Source organism: Pteropus alecto, unplaced genomic scaffold (genome assembly GCF_000325575.1).
Source record: "Pteropus alecto unplaced genomic scaffold, ASM32557v1 scaffold24, whole genome shotgun sequence".
Taxonomy (NCBI): domain Eukaryota; kingdom Metazoa; phylum Chordata; class Mammalia; order Chiroptera; family Pteropodidae; genus Pteropus; species Pteropus alecto.
In genome coordinates this window covers 20,849,549-20,869,532 of record NW_006439192.1, presented here as the reverse complement: position 1 = coordinate 20,869,532, position 19,984 = coordinate 20,849,549, and the positions used below count along the sequence as shown (strand labels likewise).

Genomic DNA, 19,984 nt, shown 5'->3' with positions numbered 1-19,984 from the left:
CTTATTAACTAAAAAGCTCTATTATTCAACTCATTTAATGTATCGATTATTTCCTTCCTCAATCCCTTCATTCTTCTTGGACTCTCCATTTGACTTCTGTATCTCATCTATACATCCACAGTATATGCCCCATTTTCAGGGTAAGGACTGTGGAGTATAGTGCCAAGTATGTAAAATATTTGCTGAACAACTACATTAACGAAAATTCATTTTAATCTAGGACTTTAGCATTAAGGAATGGACACAGGAAAGCTATAAAAAGGAAAGTGGAAGCTGCAGTCATCTGGGATATAAGTGGATTTATTTTTTTCCTTGATAAATACCATTCTTTGGCTGCTTTGTTGAAAAATTCCGGGCCAGCCTTGCTGCATCGCAAACTCTTTTGAAATGACTCCCAAAGCCTGGCAGAGGGTAGTTGTACATTACCAGCAGAATTCGTGAACACTTTAAAAGGTCAAGTAAAAATATTTTTAAGATATAGGGTGACTATATGACAAACATTGGCTTGGATGTCTGCAGGGAGATGCCGGCACGTTTCCTGGCCAAGGGTGTTAAGGATCTGTACTGCTCTGGGAAGAAATCTGCGAAAAAACTGCCCAATTGTGGCTGTAGAAGCAAGATTGTGGTAACTTTGAAACTATTCAGTCCCTGGCATTTGAAAAGAACATGAAAAGTTTATCGTTGCTCCGAGTTAGCAGTCCCAGTGCAATGTTCTGTCATTTCAAGACGGCATCTTCCATTCTCGCTCTGATTACCCGGGGAAGCCAGCAGAGACTATACAGAAGTTAAGGACAAGAACTTGAAATTCTAAAGACAGCATTCAAGAAATCTCAAAATAAAAGTAGCTGTTGAGAAAGATGATCAAAATTATGGATGATCTTTGCAATGCGTGGGGTGGAGGTGGGGGAAGCTGTTTCATGAATGGTGTGATACCTGATGAGAACGTGCCGTGATTTTTTTGTTTTTCACCTCTTACTATCTATGAGGTAAATAAATTAGATACTCTTTGACACCCCCTCACCACCCGCAATTCACAGATAAGGACACTGGGGCACATGGTGGCTAACTGACGAGCCTCAATCCGAGGGTTGGAGCCTATGCAACTCTGATTGGTGAAATGTTCCAAAGAAACACGATGAACCGGAGCGTCACCCTCTCTACAAAGGTTTCTCTGGGCTCATTGCCCACTTAGGGTGCAGGGTCTGGGTCGAGATAACCGCACGGGGACGCTGTCGGCACATGGTGCGGGGTTTGGGCCTCGAGCCGCGCAATCCAAAGAGCCTGGAGCCGGATGCCAGGTGTCGCTATGCTGGGGCTGCAGATGCAGAGTCCGGCCGCTGGGTGGCGGCGGAGCCAGCAGGGCGGCTGCGAAGGAGCACTAGGGATGGAGAGTAGACGCGAGAGGGCCGCGGGGAGCCAGACAAGTGGCGACTCGCAGGGACGGCGTGGCCGGAGTCGCCTGCCGGGCCGCGCCATGGCTGGGCGGCCGTGGGGCGCACCGGGCAGGACCTTGAAAGGCAACTGCAGCGCGCTGCTCAACGCCTCTCAGCAGGCGTCCGGTGGCAGCGGGGACGCGCGGCCACGACCCTCGTGGCTGGCCTTCACGCTCGCCTTCATCCTCATCTTCACTATCGTGGTGGACATCCTGGGCAACGTCCTGGTCATCCTGTCTGTGTATCGGAACAAGAAGCTGAAGAACGCAGGTAGGGGCTCCCGGGGCCGGGCAGCCCCCAACTTTCACCCAGTCTGAGCCTCTCCCCTTTCTGGCCCCCTTTCCAGAGCGCAGCATCCTCAGCTGTCAATTGGCTTTTCCTAAGAAAAGTTCAGTTCTTTTTCTTAAAAATTGGGGACTTTGTGTCATTTTTCCTAATAGAGATTGAAGCCCATCGATTTACTTACGTTGAACCTGCACGTCAAAGACTTTTTTTTTCTTCCATAAATAAATAAATAAGAACTCTTCAGTCACTAAGAGGTAGAAAACTCGGGCAGTCAGGTTCTCTTTATGTTAGAGGAAAACCCCACTGTATAGATTTCAATTTCTGAGATTTATCAAATTGAGAGACACTTGAAGCATGTTGCAAAAAGTTGCTCAAGAAGCCCTTTCAAATCAGATCAGCCAAGTTACCAGTTACTTGGTTCTACCTATAATTTATTTGCTCAACTTTGTTAAAATATGAGAAAATAAATAAACTGGCAAAATGATACTACACTTATTTTAGTTTGGAGTTTTCAGTTTTTAGTATACAATTAAAAAAAAACAAACCTTAGGCTTCTAAACATGCTTCAGAGAGTGACTATTATTCCTCTAAGTTAAATGATTTTACATTTTAAAAATAGAAATTGTTGTAATAAAGAGCGTATTGACATATAATATATTACTAAAGCTAATTTCGTGCTTGAGTTAAACTTGATTTTTCCTCCAGGCAATAGACTGAAATTGGTTTATCCTGGGTGGGAGCCTGAGGACTATCTCTCCATAGGACACTGTATGTTCAGACCTCTAAATGATCATTAGAGGCCTAGTTCTTTCACTGAGACAAACTTTGTGGAAGTGGGGATGGGGAGAGGAAGCAACCGTGCACCCACATGTTTCTCAAAAGCAATATTTTTGTTCTAACCAGGTAGCTGATCAACATTAATTTCTGGGAGGCCCCCCTTTTCCCTAAATTGCTTGTGTCAGAGCATAGTTTAAGATTTCGTTAATAGGCACCTGAAAATATAAATTGAATTTGAGTCAGTCGATTTATATTTTAACCTCACTTCCTAGATGATTGACTTAAACTAGAGGAATTCTGCCTCAAGAAGAGACTCCCATAGGAAAACACAGGTGTTAAGCTCCTTAACACAGGTCTTGGTGATGATTTGTTAAGTCTGACACCAAAAGCAAAAGCAACAAAAGCAAAAGTAAACTGGAACTACATCAAACTGAAACGCATCTGCACAGCAAAGGAAAAATCATCAACAAATGAAAAGGAAACTTAATGGGAGAAAATATTTGCAAGTTATATACCTGATAACGGGCTAGTACTCAAAATATATAAAGAACTCACACAACTCAATGGCAAAAAAAAATCCAGTTAAAAAATGGGCAGAAGATCTGAATAGATGACATACAGATGGCCAACGGGTACATAAAAAGATGTTCAATATCATGAATCATCAGTCAAAAACACAATTAGATATCGCCTCACACCTGTTAATAATGGCTATCACCTCACACCTGTTAGGAATGGCTATTACCAAAAAGACAAGAAATAACAAGTGTTGGTGAGAATGTGTAGAAAAGAGTACCTTGTGCTCTGTTGGTGGCCATGTAAATTGGTGCAGCCACTATGGAACAGTATGAAGATTCCTTAGAAAATTAAAAATGGAACTATCATACAGCCCAGCAATTCCACTTCTGGGTATTTATCCGAAGGAAACACTAACTTGAAAAAAATATCTGCACCTCCATGTTCGTTGCAGCGTTATTTAAAAGAGCCAAGATATGGAAACAGGTAACCTAAGTGTTTACTGATGGATGAATGAATTAAGAAATTATGGTATATATGCAAAGGAATATTATTCAGCCATAAAAAAGAACAGAAACTTGCCATTTGTGACTACATGGATGGACCTCAAGGATATTATACAAAGTGAAAGCAGTCAGACAGAGAAAGACAAATATCATATAATCTTTTATATGTGGAATCTACAAATAAATAAATACCAAGCTCATAGATGTAGAGAACAGATTGGTGGTTGCCAGATGCAGTGGGTGGGGCGGGGAGGCGGGGGGTGCGGAATATGTGAACTGATTTTTGTGGGTTTTTTTCCAGTTTAAATTAAATGAATTGAGAATGAGAGAGAGAATGAGAAGACCCAGTGCTATGAGCATGGTATGAGAATTATCCATCTCATCCCCAGGAATGAAGCTGTGGGAGAAGGCTGTTTTCTCACCATGGCTGATTTCCTGACAGTATCCACTGCCCCCTGTATCTCTAGATTCTGGAAATGCTGGGTCTGATTATATATTTATCTGCCTTGCAATCTCATCGTTGCATTACTGGTTATTTTGATTTCCTTGGATTGGGGTTCAATAATAGGACTTTTGCATTGACCTGTCCAGTGCATTTCTTCCCATCCCCACTCCTGCCCCCAAAAGACTTTCATTCTCTCCTAGCAATAAAAGCAGATTTCTGTGGACTAGACACAGATTGAAGAGCCAGGTATATTAAAACTTCAGAGCACCACTGTGACTCTCTTTACAGAGGAGGACCGAGCACACCCATTGGTTGGACAGACCAGAAGTGCTGGAGCAGGGTTTAATCCACAGAGCATGGTCTTAGACCTAGAGCTCACCTTTCTTTGTTGATATCAACAATTGAAGCACTTGGGAAGTTCAAGTCCTGCCAACCTTTCTTTGGAAAAACAAAACAAAACAAAACAAAACTTCACATGCTTGAACAATTCTTCTGTTTTATGAAAAAAAACTTTTTTTAAAATGAAAATTACTCCTTCTGCACTACTTTGTATTTTATTTGCTAAGCAAAGTTTTCACGTGGTAGTCTATAAAATACTAATTCCTGTAGCTAACTGGGAGACCTATAGTGAGCTTTAATCTGTAAAACTTTTGAAATTTCATATTTTTGTATTTGGGACTTTTTATTCAGATGTACCACTTATAATTCAAACTATTTGAGGCTTGTATAGATGGTAATTTGAAACAGTAGATAGCTAATTCAAATACCGTATGAGTTTTGGGATGCTTTTTAACAGTTCTATGATTGTTCAGCCCTTCCATTTCGGTCAAATTCATTTTATTAAGGAAGAAAAGATAGAAAGAAGAGAATGGAAGAAATTAAATAATAAGAATGCGAAAGCATCCTACGCTTTGAACTGGTACTTTCTTTTGTAAATCTGGTATAATTACAGGGTTATTTATGTCCCCTTCTCTCCTCAAGGGAGCATTGTTGACATTTGACTTCCCAGGGAAGAAATTCAAATGTTTAACAGCCGCAGTCAGGGACACTGGTTGGTCAGAGCAGCACAGGCTCCAAACAGTCAGGGTCTTAGGAGCTGGCAGGATGTCTGTTCTGCTGTCCAAAATTTGATACTAGAATCGACATTACTGTATTTGTGTCTTCTGAGTGAATTTTATAGTACGATGGCTATAATTTTATAGGACTCCTACACTGGAACACTAGAATTAATATACTTGCTATCCTCCTTGTGATCTCAGAAATCAGTTAAGTTACCCAAGCCTCATTTTCGACATTTGTTAAGTACAGAAAACATCTAATCTTTTAGCCTCACACAGTTGTCGCAATTACCTAGTGATGAAGGTGATGCATATGGAAAAGGATACTTTGCATAGTTTGCTTATGGAAATGGATGCATATTTTGAAAAGGATAAAGCAAGTCATGTTATGTATTCTTTTGTTCTAGGTATGCCTAACAAAGGTGTATTGCATTGTTAAAAATACTTGAACTGTAGACTTGTGATTTGTGTTTTTTTCTATATATACATTACACTTCAAAACTTTTGCTGAAAAAAATAGAGCAAGGGAACAATAATACCACCCCTATTCAAAACTCAATTACCTGACAACCTAACTTATCTAGAATATAGTCAATAAATGGAAGTAAGCTAAAATGACAGGCTCTCATCCACAGCTGATTAGTTCTGCTTTAGAGTTCTACAAAACTGTGAAGCTAGTATCTGGGTCCCCATAGATGACGAGTGGTAAATTTGGCGGAAGATGGACACAGTTAAAGAAATAGCACAGGTGCCAGTCAGCATGGGTTGAAATAGACTCATTAAAAGCAGGTCTGAAAAATTGAACAAGCACAACTTTTTGTGGGCATGTTGTAAAGAAGCAAATAATGCTCTTCACCGTTAATGGCTCCTGAAAACCACACAATACAATAATGTGTTTATTAATTATGATGCTGAGCCACCAAGAAATGATCCAATCTCATACAGTGTGTTCTGCTTAAGAAGAGAAGACAGAGACATCATATTTTAGAACGAAACTTATCTAAAATGGTTTAATATTATTTTTTAATTTGGTGCACAGTGGGGTAAACTGTCAGTATTGTTTAAAAAAAAGTGTTCCCCAGTATGACTTTAAGATGGGACCATCAACCCTGAGTTATGTATCTCTTGCACTTGTTTCTTTCAGGTCTGTATTGAACATTATCTATATCCATTCTGCATTTCCACTCAGAGAGGTTGTGTAGAGTATGAAGAGAACATGGAATTTGGGTTTCAGAGATTGAAATTTAAATTTTGAATGCATTGAGTTTGTTTTTAATATGCTTATAGGTTTTAGGCATATTAAAAATAATATTATTTTTAAATTGAGTCACAATGTACATACAGTAAAGTGTACAAAACGTAAGAGTACAGACATGTAATTTTACATATGTATATGCTTATGTGATCATCACTTTTGAGAAATGATTTGAAATAAGGCTGTTATTATAAAGTAGTAGTATTATCACAATTTGAAGTAGAACTTATGCCAAATCTAAACACTGAAAACCACCAACCTGAATTTCTTCTCTTATACTATCCATGAGCAGATTGTTGCCTTGTTGAACTTGACCCTTTGCTTGTATCCATTGCTCCGGTAATGCATGCTGAGGCTCACTGCCTTCCCTAGTACCTTTGGCCACACTCACCGTCAGTTTATCAATACTCCAGTGTAGGTCCCATTAAACGTGTTCATAGCTATCTTTATTGAGCCCTAGGCCATTTCCTTTACTATACCCTGATTTTTATTTTCTCTTTCCCCTTCTTCCTCTTCTCTTCTCTGCTCTTGCCTTCTCTTTTCTTCTCCCCCATGTCTGTTTCTTACTCCTTGCCTTCTAATATTCTTCAATCACCATAATTCTATTCAATCTTAGTAGAGGTCATATGTGTAGTTCTGTTTTCTGATTGTGCCTGTTGTGCGTCAACAAAAAAGACAGCCCCAAACTTATAAGCATGTTATATTCTAGAAGTTCACTTAAGGATTTCTTAAAAGAATATTTTATATGATATTTTAGCTCCTACATTATCGCACAAAATCATTCAAACCAACAACGTGACTGAAATAATACTCAGAATATTTGGGTCATCCGAGACTAGTGAGACCCTGAAAGCAACCAGCGTGCTCTGAGTACTGAGTCTCTTGGGATCCTAGAAGAATGAGCAAGAGGAGGAGGGACCAGTGGAAGCTTTGCTTATTAATTCAGAAATGTCAGGAGAGGGCTCAGGGACGAGACATGATGATAGAGGGTGGATTTAGCATCAGGGATGGGGTGGAAACTAATGCAAGTATATGCAGCTGCTCATTAGTTGAGTGTTCCTGTGTTGCGGGCAAACACATCAGATCCTGCAGGCAAGTGTGGACAGAGCTTATACCAAGAATAAATCTAGAACTTGGACTCCAGAGCTTCTTTACTGAATGGATCTGTAGTTGTAGATGAGTCATCATTGCTCTGGACTATTTTCACATCAGCAAGATGATGGAGTTGGAAAGATCTGTGAGTCCCTTCCAATTTTAGTGTCTTTTGATTTACATGATTATTAAATTCATTCTGAATGTGGAGGTTATAATGCTATGAAATTAACTAGCAATAAATAGAATTGTGGATATAATGACATGTAGGTATTTAATGATAGTAAGCTTCATAGATCTAGGAAACTGTGTCCTTATGAAAGTGTGCCTCACTTGTCCTAAACTATCTGGTTTATTTGTCAGGTATCTGTTAGGGAAAAATATCTCTTAATGACATCTGTTTTTTCTGTTTTATTTCCTAAGGAACATTTACAAGTTTCAGAAATGTCTCATATAGTTTTCTCTCCTTGGGAGAGAGTGAAGTAACCAACTACACAGCATAATTCAAACTTCTTTTGGTGGGCCTCTATCTGGTTGAGAAACGATGGATTGGTTCTCTGGGACTTATGCAGCTTATCGTGAGTTTGAGTAGGATGAGCTGGGTACACTTATGATGAGCTGGCCAGCAAGCAGTGTATGTGAGTGAGCAATCCTCCTGTATGGGCTAACTTTCATGCCACTGGTTGGGCCATGAGAGAGACAGGCTCTTCTAGGCCTGTAGAGACCCCTTAGAAATGTAACCGCTCATTTAGCTCATAGGAGAAACAACCTAAACAGGAGGCCAGTCTGGCCATTCAAACTGCAACAACACACATCTAAAGAGTAGCAGGGTTCACAGGAGTAAGAGCATCACTCTCACTTAAGTGTTCAAAGGCACGTGGAAGATAAGCACTTCACCATCTTGTGTTTCTAAAATAAAGAATCAGACAATTTCTCCTGCAATATCAACTCACAATATCTGTATTGAGGTCGTAAATGTGGCTAGTCACATGGTTTACTGGTGATTTAAAAACCACTGCTTTGTGGAATCTTTGAAGTCCAAAACATAAAATAAAATATCCATATATGAACTAATTATCCAAATCCCAAAAGAAAAAGAAAAACAATGCATTTCAGACCATATTTTGAGACATTTTATCCTTTCAGGAATTTTTTTTTCATAAAGATTCATTTTGCATCTTATATTCTCTTCTCACTATAAATTGTGCTTTTCCGTGATGTCTTTAACATCCATTGATATCAGATATTAGGTAAATAGAGTTGTAACAAAGGTCTGACTTCTGCGATATGGGCAATTGAAATAGATAGAATTCCTCTGCAATCTGTTCTGGTGTCTTAATTGTTAATCTAAACTGTGATAAAACTTGAGCCTACTTTTACTGTTTGGTCTATAATTGATTTTGCAAAAACTGGTGGCCATCTTTTGGTGAACATTTCCATTTAAAATATGAATATTTTATTTTATCAGAGCATCCATATCAAAGCAACTGCAATCATTAAAGAGATCTAGTTTTTTAGTCTTACAATTTTATTATTTTAAATGTGTTTATCAATTTGCGTTTGAAACATTTTTCAAGCTTGAAAAAATTAAAGTAGAAAATTGGTAGAATTGCACTTTTTACAGACAGCTAATTTGATCTGATTTCTGTGGACGAAGGAGAAAAATAACTTCTTTTCTTGTTTAGAATGTCTAGTGCTTTATACTGTTGCACACAGACTAATAAAGAGTTTTCAAAGCAGTTTCTCATATTTTATTTGTCTTTGTAACAACCTCCTCAGGTAGATAAGAAAACTGAAACCCAAAATTCACAGATAAGTGATCAGTATTTCCTATCCCAGCACAAAACCCAATATGATACAGTGGAAGGAGCACAGGGATTAAAATCAGAAGATCCAGGCTGAGTCACACATCCGCAATACCTTTATTTGTTGTATGTTTTGTGCCCAGTTACTCAATCTCTCTGAGCTTCAGTTTCTCCATCTGTCCAGTAGGGGTACTTATCTCACAGAGATGCTAGGGAGATAACTTAGATTCTTCCCATCCATCCATCCATCCATCCATTCGTCTACTTAACACTTTGAAGTAACACTATACAAATAATGATATTATGTTATTAGTATGCACTTTTTGATTAGTTCTTTTAGGTTGTTTTTGTTTTTAAAATGTTCATTTCCTTCTAAGTGTATTTTTTAAAGTAAGTGGACAATATGAATGGTAAGAAGTGAAACTGGTCAGAAATTGAAGATTTAGGATCTAAATGTCTTGTGATATTATGTAAATTACACAAATTCTCTGATGTCTCAATTTTCTCTTTCGTAATAAACACTATCTCCTCACTGCAAGTAAGGCTGAGATTCTAATTGTTTCAATATCCAGCCTATGAGAGAGTATTTCAACATCCAAGATGTTCTCTAATTTAAAATGAAGCAACTCTGGAAGCTACAGTAACTCTCTCAGACAAGTATTTACCGTTCAAAAAATTATGACCTAACTTGTATGTACAGACTTGGACAATCATTTCAAGCTCACGAAGCCAATGCTAATAAAATCTTCAATCCGATAATATCTTGTTAGCACTATTTACATTTTCCTCCTGTAGCTCTCCATATTTGAAATTATTGATTCTAAGTTTTTTTGTTTTTTTTACTTTTTAAGACAATTTATTGATTTTTTAAAAATTGCATGCTTAGCCATTATTTAAAGTTTTGTGATTGTTTTTTCCTGGGTTGTGTACCGCATTATTATGGAACTCAAATTTTTTCCAAATTTGCAAATTTAATTCCCAGATTCCCCTGGAAACGGTAGGACTGTGGCTTCAGACTCCTAAATACATGATTGAATTTGAGTCTAATTTCTGGCACCTCCAGCTATTCATCTCCTAAGAAAGTAGCAATTTTCAGCATTAAATTAATCATGGATAAGATAGAGCTTAGCTTTGCTAACTTTCAGAATCATTTTTCCTTGGTAATTTTGAAAGTTAACCAAAGATAAAATAGTCCTAAATTAAACCTCCTGCTTTTAGTTCTTACTAACATTTGATGGTTCTGTTTTTTAAAAAAATACCTGCTTTGAAAAATATATCTGCCTTAGAAGCCATTTTAAACCTTCATAGAATCTCTCATTCTTTATTAGCACCTTTTAAAAATAATATCTAGAATATTGAGGTGAATAGTAAGATCTTTACAAGGTGCCTTGACTTTCCTTCTTTTTTCCCCTAAGTATTTTTAAGTTGCCTAGCTGACAGACATGCCCTATCTTCTATAAAAGACATACACAAGCTGCCAGGATATTCTAGGTTACCAAAGAGGCAATTAAGGGATGTTTTCAAAGATGCATTTGTGCAGATCAGACCTCTGTGTGATTTCAGCAGTATCATCTACTCCCCTTCATAAAGATGTTCTCACCTCTCAAATAGGTTTGCTAATCATGTTGACCTGAAACATGAAGGCTCTATGTGACAGCTCAAGAAATTTTAATGAAATTTCATAATGCTGCGAATGAGGAATAAACTTCTGGATTTTCTGGTTGAAGTGCTCTAAGATTTATTTTTCTACAGAACTTTTGGCAATCACATTTAAGAAATTAGTCTTAGAAAAAGGGACAAGAAAGAAAAAAATAAATCTACTGGGTACTGAATATTATTCAGGCTATTGAGGGTGTTTTTGAGTTGTTGAGCTTATGACTGAAAAGGATGCTCACCTGCTTTGATATTGAGCATTTTTAGTGCTTATTGAATTGAATATTCATTTAAATAAATGTTTATTGCATACCTACAGTATAAGACAGAATATAAATGGACAGCAAATCCTTGTCAGTCTATCAAAATGCAAGACACTCTGTTAAGCTTGTGTAAAACATGGCTCCTACTTTCAAAGAGATTGTTTTCTATTATGGCACTTCTAAGACTTTTGTTCTTTAATTTTTAAATAAAAATGAAACACATAGTACAAAGATATAAGACTAGAAACATGTTTATATAGCTGAAAAACTTTTCAAAAGAAATTTGAAAGTTAGTTCTTGGATGGTAGCTGGAGCCAAAAGTACACAGTCATGAGAATTTTTAGATGTTACCTCAGGATGAAAGAAATATAGGTAATAAATAGGAAATGTGAAAGCTACTGTACAAATGAAGCACAATTAAAGAAAAAAATTCAAAGAAATTAGTCAATAATAGAGATAAAATGTAGCTATTTTAGAATAAAACATTGTCTTCCTGTCTTTTGAAGAGAGTAATACAGCCTGAAAAAGCGCTTTTTTGGACAAGGGCTGAGAACGAGCCTGTTGACTTATATAAAATTAAAAAAAAATTCTCACATAGCTATTAAATGGCAAATAATAAAAAGTTATAATCAATAATTAGTATTTTATAATTTTCTTAACATGTTTAATAATACAAATCTCTCTTCTTTAGTGATCTTGAAGAGAATAGTGTGCTTTTATCCTTCATGTATTCATCGCTTTTTTCTTTATTTAAATACCTGTTGGGTGCCTCCTACGTGCAGTTGAGGATAATGTTGGAGCTTGGGACACATTTTATGGCAAGACAAACACTTTTTCAATTAATTCATTTTCATTTTAAGATTTGCTTTAAATTTTAATTTTTACTTTTAAAAGTTTTCCATTTAAAAAAAGATTTTAATTTTATTTGTACCTTTTGTTACTTTACTTATGCTATTAGCTTACTATTAATATCTTTTTTCTATTTGAGTTTGGAACACTTTCAGATATTCTTATTTTGGAGGAGGTAGATAGGTATGATATTCTTTTACCAAATACATTTTTTTAAAAGGTCGTGTTTTATATAATCATATACAGAGAAAATTTAGATGTATAAAGTTGTTTTATATATATCATTCTATATATGAAACATTCCTTATCTATGGAAAATTAGTCCTATTATAGACTTTTGTGTGTGTGTGTGTGTGTGGTATGTTTCCTCTGAAGAACGTAGCCTCTTGAATCAGGATGTCCTGAGTAAAACTCTGGCTCTGCCATCCAGTGGGTGCGACCTTGGCAAATTATTTAAGTTGTTTAATTTTCTCACTTGTTAACTTAGGAGAATACTAGGGTCATAAGGATTATATGGATTACTATATTGTACTTAAAATTTATTGTGCTTTAACTATAACATTCTGGGAAGCCAAATAAATTATTTATTATTTAGTACACTTGGTATACAATTAAGACAAATGAATGTATATTTATTTTTAATACTTTGAGGTTTTTAAATACTCCCTAAGTACATCAAAAACAGTCAAATTTTGAATTTTTATATATTTATTTTTAATACTTTGAGGTTTTTAAATACGCCCTAAGTACATCAAAAAGTCAAATTTTGAATTTTTATAAATTACTTTTATGAGAATTTATTTTATACTTTTTATTGTGTTAACCTTTTTAAATTTCTCCTCTGATTTATTTAATTTAGTATACAAATAGAACATTACTATAATTGTACCATTTTTAATCATGACAGGAATTCTCTTTTGGAATTTAGCAATTTAGAGCTCTTCTCTAATTAAATAGAGATATTACTAAGTGCCATTAATTTGTTTATTGAAGCTGGATTTCATTGAGTTCTTCAAGACTGAAGAATGTGTCTAAGGAAATAAAGACTACTATCCTAAATAGATAGTTTTTTGATTGCCTGTTAATGTGACTGAAGTATTAGGTTTTTGTTTTGAAAGTTTCACCCTTCATTCTATAAAATAAATAATAGTGCAGACATCAGTAATTTGTATTTGGCTTAAAGATGAAAGGTTGAATTAATCTGGCTATAACATGGATATTTATATGTTACAAATGTCTCCCTAAACTACCCTTTTGAGAAAAGAGTAACCAGATCTAGGAAGTGAGTAGAATTCTGAGCAGATTTTCACACTTTTGAAAACTGACTGAAAACTGGACTAGAGCAAGAGGGTTATGTGTGTTACTTTAGTTTAAACCAGTTAAAGTATTCTTAGTCCCCTTTACTGCATATGTACTATATAGATGTAACAGTTAAGGCAATCTATCAGTAAATCATGTTTACAGTATTATGGAGTCACCTAATACTGTGAGACAGAGACACATTGTGTGGAGACACAATGAGACAGAGAAAGAGGCTGCAGAGCTGGGAAAACACACTGGGTCAAGTAGGTAAGAGAGTGAAGGAGTTAGATGCAATTTTATACCATTATGAAATTCCATATAGGGGAGTCTGCGGACCGGTATTATAAGAACTGGGTGTGATATTTCAGTAACCTTAAGGAGAATGAAGGCTGAGAGAAGAGGTCAGTAAGAATATCACTGATGACAGGAGAGAGGTTTAAGCAATGCGGTATGTGCAGAATCTGGATGCTGTGGAAAGGTGAATTACAATTGGGTAAGAAGGAAATACAGTGCCAACCTTGCTTGAAAAGTTTGAGAGGAGAGGAAGAGGCTGATAGCCAGAGGGGCAGGAGGATAGAAGGAGGCTTATTTGCTAAGGAGACCCTTGCAGGGTTGCAGGTATCAGTGAGGAGACGCCTCCTCAGCTTTGGCCGTCTGACCAGGGAAGGAACCTTCTGTGAAACAGAACAAGCAGTTGCCATCACGGTGGAAGGAGTAGCAAACACATATTTATCCAAAGCCAAACACATTCCATGCTCTCTCCTGAATCCTCACCATGGCAATTATTATCTTGATGTATCAGGTATTAAGAGACTGGAGCTCTGGGAAGCTATGACTTACCCAAGGTTATTTAGCAAGTGCCATAGCCAGGACTGGAATTCAGATGTGTTTTGTTTTTAAACGTATGGCCCACGCTATCTCTAATAATCTGCAGAGGTAAGTTTCTCATATACAGTCCTTTGAAATTTAAGAATATAAGACGTGTGGTCTGACGTACAAAATAAAACCCCTCACATTCTCTCGCACTGCCAGAGAATATTCCTTCAGTCACCTTCAGCATCTCAGTATTCCCTTGTCATACCATTAACACTTAATATGCATGTACAATTTTTCATAGTAACCAAGTTTATAATAGATTCTTTATTAAACTAGACTTCTTAGATCTACTTAGATTCACTGTGTAAAACAAATGAAAAATGTTTTCAATAGTAGCTGAAGTACATTTTTTTTCCTATTTAAACTGGCCTTTACCACTTTAGTTGTTAAAGTCCAGGCACAGTCAGGGTTTTATGTTTTAAGCTTTATAAAGAATTATTTAGTGGGTCTCTAATCTTGTTTCTCACACGGTTGAAGTCCAGGCTAAAATGAAAGAAGGAATGAATTTTGGCCTATTCAGAAAACCAACATTCTGGCAAATAAGAGCAAAAAGGCAACTAATTTCTACAATTTTACAGGTGTAGTTTAGACACAAAGAGTGAATTAGTTCATCCAGCAAACCACTCCTGGGAACCTATTATATGCCAGGCATTGTGCTGTCAGTGAGAATTTAAAGATTCACAGTCCTGGGACTCAGGTAGTTCACAGTCTCTTGGAGACAGACCTCTAGGCTCATGTACGGCGTCATATGTTGGTTTGATGGTGAAAGCATGTCTACATAGAGTGAGGAGGAAAGGATTGAAGAGCAATATGAAGAAACATTTAAGGGCTGTAACTTCTACCCAATAAGGTTTGTTTGCTTGTTTCTGTGAGATAGCATGGCAAGCAGTTCCTCTTTTTATACTAAGAAGCTGGTGACCTCTTTAGAAAACCATTCAAGCTCATCACAGAGCTGAAGGTTTATCTTGGGTTGCTTAGAAATGAAACCTGAGAGCAAGGCTGGAGGTTGGGTAGCTTTATTGAGGAAGGGCTCTCAGGAGGAACCTGAAGGAAGTGAGGGGAGCAGTCTAGGGCCGAAGAGAGTCAAGCAAGGATGGATCTCTGGCGAAGCCTAGACTTGGCTTGACCCATGAGGCTGAGGCATCTGGGCATAAATCTAACCACAAGTTGCCACCACTTGAGGCAGGAGAGCTATGATTTTTGTACTCAGTTAGTCATTCTTATCTGTTCAATGGAAGGCATTCTCTAGAGAAGGATGCAGCTGCAGCCAATTGGACTCACCCAACACTTATTCAAATTTCAGAGATAAATGCTCCAACCTGGCACATGGGACCTGGGAAGGGCATTAGCGGCAGCTACTATAAAGCTTGTGAAACAAAGAGAATGTACAGAAGCAGCCTACAGACCAGACTTGCCATAGTAATGTGTTTCCATAGTCAACATTTCGAAGAGATTACACAGAAGGAAATTAATTCTTCTCAGGTTAAATCATTGTGCAGATTTGATTTTTACCAAATCATATGTAGAAACATCATAGATGAAAATCTTAAAGGCTCAAAATTTGCACAATATTAGGTCGGGAGATAGATTTTTATGTAATTCATATAGCAGCAAATTAATGGAGAAGCATTCATTCAAATAGAAGTCAGCACGAGACTTGCAGAGCATGAGATTTTTAATTAAAGCAGCAAAAATAACTGATAAAAGATGAGAATCTGGCCCAGGATAGGAAATTATTGTACTGTCACCTAGCTAAGATTTCAGTAGTTAATGATAGATCTATCACAATGCCTAGTGTCCTGCTCAAGTCTTCTGAGCATTATGAGAAAATATGGCTTCTGCTTCACTTCCACCTTCCAAATTTTATGCAACATTCCATTGTGGATCATGTTAACCCATAACTATGCCAGGAAGAAAATTCTGGGAAATACAGTCCGGCTTAGCTCAACTGACACAAAGCAAACCCACCACAGTCCACCTCTTGCCAACGTGACATCCATATATATCACTTTTAACCATACTTTACTTCCAGATAAAGGAAACCTCATACTTATGCTTCTGCTTAACATAAAGCAACTATCCTTGTAAAACTGAAAACTCACTAACCCTCTCCCCCAAAGATAATAAAGTATCTTTATTCAACTTTGCATGACTCTCATTATTCCTGCAGTTGAATCATTCCTCATTTGATATCCTGTAACTGAAATACTGAGATGTAAGGTTAACTACTAACACATACTAAATGATGAGGGGAATAGAAGAGGAAAAGAGACAAACAAAATAACCTCCCTACACAACACACACACACACACACACACACACACACACACAGCAGACGTGATAAAGCTTCTAGTTAAGCTCCTTGATAGCCATATCTGCGTAGTCTATGGCCTATTTTTTTCCTCCAAGCACTCATAAAATGAGATTAGTTCAAAGAAAATTAAACAAATGATTTAATTAATGTAATTACTTGAACAGAAAAGCATAATTACTACAAAATAAGTGAAGCAGAGGATTAAATCCATGAAAGAAACTTATTATTATCATTTGTGATCTTATTTTTAAGCTCTTTTAAAAATAAATTTATATTAGGCAGTTTGTCATGACATTCTGGGTAAAAGTGTACTGTTTTGAAGACTACTTAATTTGTAGCTGAATTTCATATACTTATTTTTAAAGTATTAAACATGTTGAGTTAAAAATTTATTAAAATATACCCACTTTGGAATTTAAGTATTTCAGTGGTAATGGAAATTTATCTGTAGGAAAAATACATTTTCTTTTATTGCTTTAATTTGGCCTAGTATAACCACTTTTTTAGAGAAGTTGTTTTTATGACAATTTATTCAAAATTCTTAATTAAATGGCAAAAATCTTGCTTTATTAGTCACAACTGTATTTGACTTCACTGCTTTGCAATGTTTTTTTTTTTGGTAAGGAAGGAAATAACAATAATCAGATGGGAACTTCAAATACAAAAGCTATTTTATTTCAGATGTTGAGAGATAACCATTTAAATTGCTTCATCAGGCATTTGGGCAAAAGTCTCAGCTAGTTGCTATTCAGGATACAAACATGAGGAATACAACCTTACAAATAAATATAATAAAAGGTAAAGCATATGGTAACTCCACCTGGAATGTTCCTCCCCACCTATGTCTAGTTCACTTCCTTCCTTGTTGTCTCTCCTCTGTCCATGCTCTTGTTGCACTTCTTTTTATTTTAATTTTGTTTGTTTGGTTTTTTAGATCAAGGACCATAGGATCCCTGTCTGTTCATTCCTGTTTCCTCAGCACCTATCACATGTACTTAATAAGTTTTTATTGAATGAAATTTATTATAATTTAATCCAAATTAAAAATGGTATAAATAAAAATGATTTAGGAGTCTTCAAACGAGGAAGCTCTTCCATGTGGTTGGGCAAATAAATAAAAGGAATTTCTGTTTAAGGTGGATTTGGGGAAATGGGCAGTATTTTAAAAGTTAGGGAAAGGAGCCATTCGAGGCACAAGGAATAAGAAGAAAGACAAATGAGTAAAGAACGTACTTTCCAGACATCTCACAAAATTTGACTAGAGTCCTTTTTTTCTACTTTAAAATATGTAGAGTTATTATGTTAATATAAAAATTTGTCACTTAATCTAAATATTTAGTGTTTAATTATTGTACCTTAAGTTCTTTATAAATCACAATAAATGTCTATCTTTTCCTTTGGATTGAGGCGAGAGTTGTAGAATTCTAGCCACATTTATTGAGCACTTATCATGCAACAGATACTACTCAGTACTTGACATAGATCGCTTCCTTCAACCCTTATCTTACCCCATGAAGAAGATACTATCATTATTTCCATCCTACAGGAGAGGAAACTGATATTTAGTGGGATAATGTCACTTGCCCCCGTTAAATAGCTAGTAAGTGATAAAGCCAATATTCTAACACAGACAGACAATGACAGAACCCTTTTTCTCTAAACTATTATGTGATGGACAAGGATTCATTGTTCCCCAAAATAGGAATTAGAGGTCCATCTGAAAATCATTGAAGAACTAGAGAAGAGTAGAAGCCTGGAACTTCTAAGTAAGTCATGGCTGGCTTAAGAAATAACATAACATGAGGTTTCTTAGGTAATGTAGAAGATACCAGAACAAAAGTTGTGAATCACACTGAACTCGAGATTTTTTAAAGCACCAGAGAAACCAAATATTTTGAAAGATGACAATTTGAAGATGTCAATGCCTTGTTCTGTCAATCTGGGAATTCGCGAAGACTAGAACTGATTTGACAAGGGCAGCAAATGGGCTCACTTCCCAGTGAAAATAGCCTCTACTTCATTTATAACATGATAGTAGCTACGATGTCAGGTCATCCAAGTTGCAGAAACAGCTCTTTTTTAAATAACTGTGAAAAAAAACTAATACAATCTAGGAAAAACTGGTACTAACCTGTATTTTCTAAACCCTTCCTTTATAGGAAATATATTCGTGGTGAGCCTAGCAGTTGCAGACCTGGTGGTGGCTGTTTATCCTTACCCCTTGGTGCTGACATCTATATTTAACAATGGATGGAACCTGGGATATCTGCACTGCCAAATTAGTGGTTTCCTGATGGGCTTGAGTGTCATTGGCTCAATATTCAATATCACTGGAATTGCCATTAATCGCTACTGCTACATCTGCCACAGTCTCAAGTATGATAAGCTGTACAGTAACAAGAATTCCTTCTGCTGTGTGTTCCTCATATGGATGTTGACGTTCGCGGCACTCGTGCCCAACTTGCGTGTCGGAACTCTGCAGTATGACCCACGGATCTATTCCTGTACATTCACACAGTCTGTCAGTTCTGCTTACACAATAGCAGTGGTGGTTTTCCATTTCGTGGTTCCAATGATTATAGTCATCTTCTGTTACCTAAGAATATGGATCCTGGTTCTTCAGGTAAGGTGGAGGGTGAAACCTGACAACAAACCCAAACTGAAACCACAGGATTTCAGGAACTTTGTTACCATGTTTGTGGTTTTTGTACTTTTTGCCATTTGCTGGGCTCCTCTAAACTTTATTGGTCTTGTTGTGGCCTCAGATCCTGCCAGCATGGTACCCAGGATCCCAGAGTGGCTGTTTGTGGTCAGTTACTATCTGGCATATTTCAATAGCTGTCTCAATGCAATTATATATGGACTACTGAACCAAAATTTCAGGAAGGAATACAGAAGAATTATAGTCTCACTGTGTAAAGCCAAGATGTTCTTTGTGGACAGCTCTAATAATGTAGCAGATAGGGTTAAATGCAAACCCTCTCCATTAATGACCAACAATAACCTAGTAAAGGTGGACTCCGTTTAAAAAGCAAAGCATTGCTGGCAAGATATGCACACTGCTTAAAGTCTTACTGATTTTCATGTTTGCTTCCCTCTAGACAGATTTCTAGAAAAACAGTGTGGTTGGAACAAAACATGTGCTCTTAAGAGGTTGCCTTTACACTTTCCGAGCAAATATGCTGTCAGCCTTTTGAACAAGTCTCTAATTATTCTTATCAAGAGAAATACAGAACACATAGAGACATTATATGTTAATTGAAGAATATGGGTCAGGAACAAAAGAGGATAATTTTAAATAAAAATGTTGAATGTATTCAAGTAGAACAAGAGTGTGTAAACTTTTTTTAAAATTGCAAATAGGTACCGCAAATGTAGTAATTACATTTTCCTTCCACTTCTTAAAGATTTCTAGTAAGAAAACAAATGATGTGTTTTATTTATAATGAGTAAATAAAACCAAATGGGGTAAGTGAGATGAGTGACTTATTACACAGTGAAAGGCTGAAAATAAATCAGTGAATAATGGCAGCAGCAACAACCACTACAAAGTTT

General features: G+C 36.6%; 1 protein-coding gene across 1 annotated transcript; it reads left to right on the top strand.

Moving 5' to 3' along the window:
* Positions 1-1,474: 1,474 nt before the first annotated feature.
* MTNR1A (melatonin receptor 1A) lies at positions 1,475-19,475 on the top strand. Its single transcript, XM_006916407.1, has 2 exons — positions 1,475-1,703; positions 18,589-19,475. Exons 1-2 carry the CDS (start codon positions 1,475-1,477, stop codon positions 19,455-19,457), a joined length of 1,098 nt encoding a protein of 365 aa, XP_006916469.1. The 3' UTR covers positions 19,458-19,475.
* The last annotated feature ends 509 nt before the right edge of the window (positions 19,476-19,984 follow it).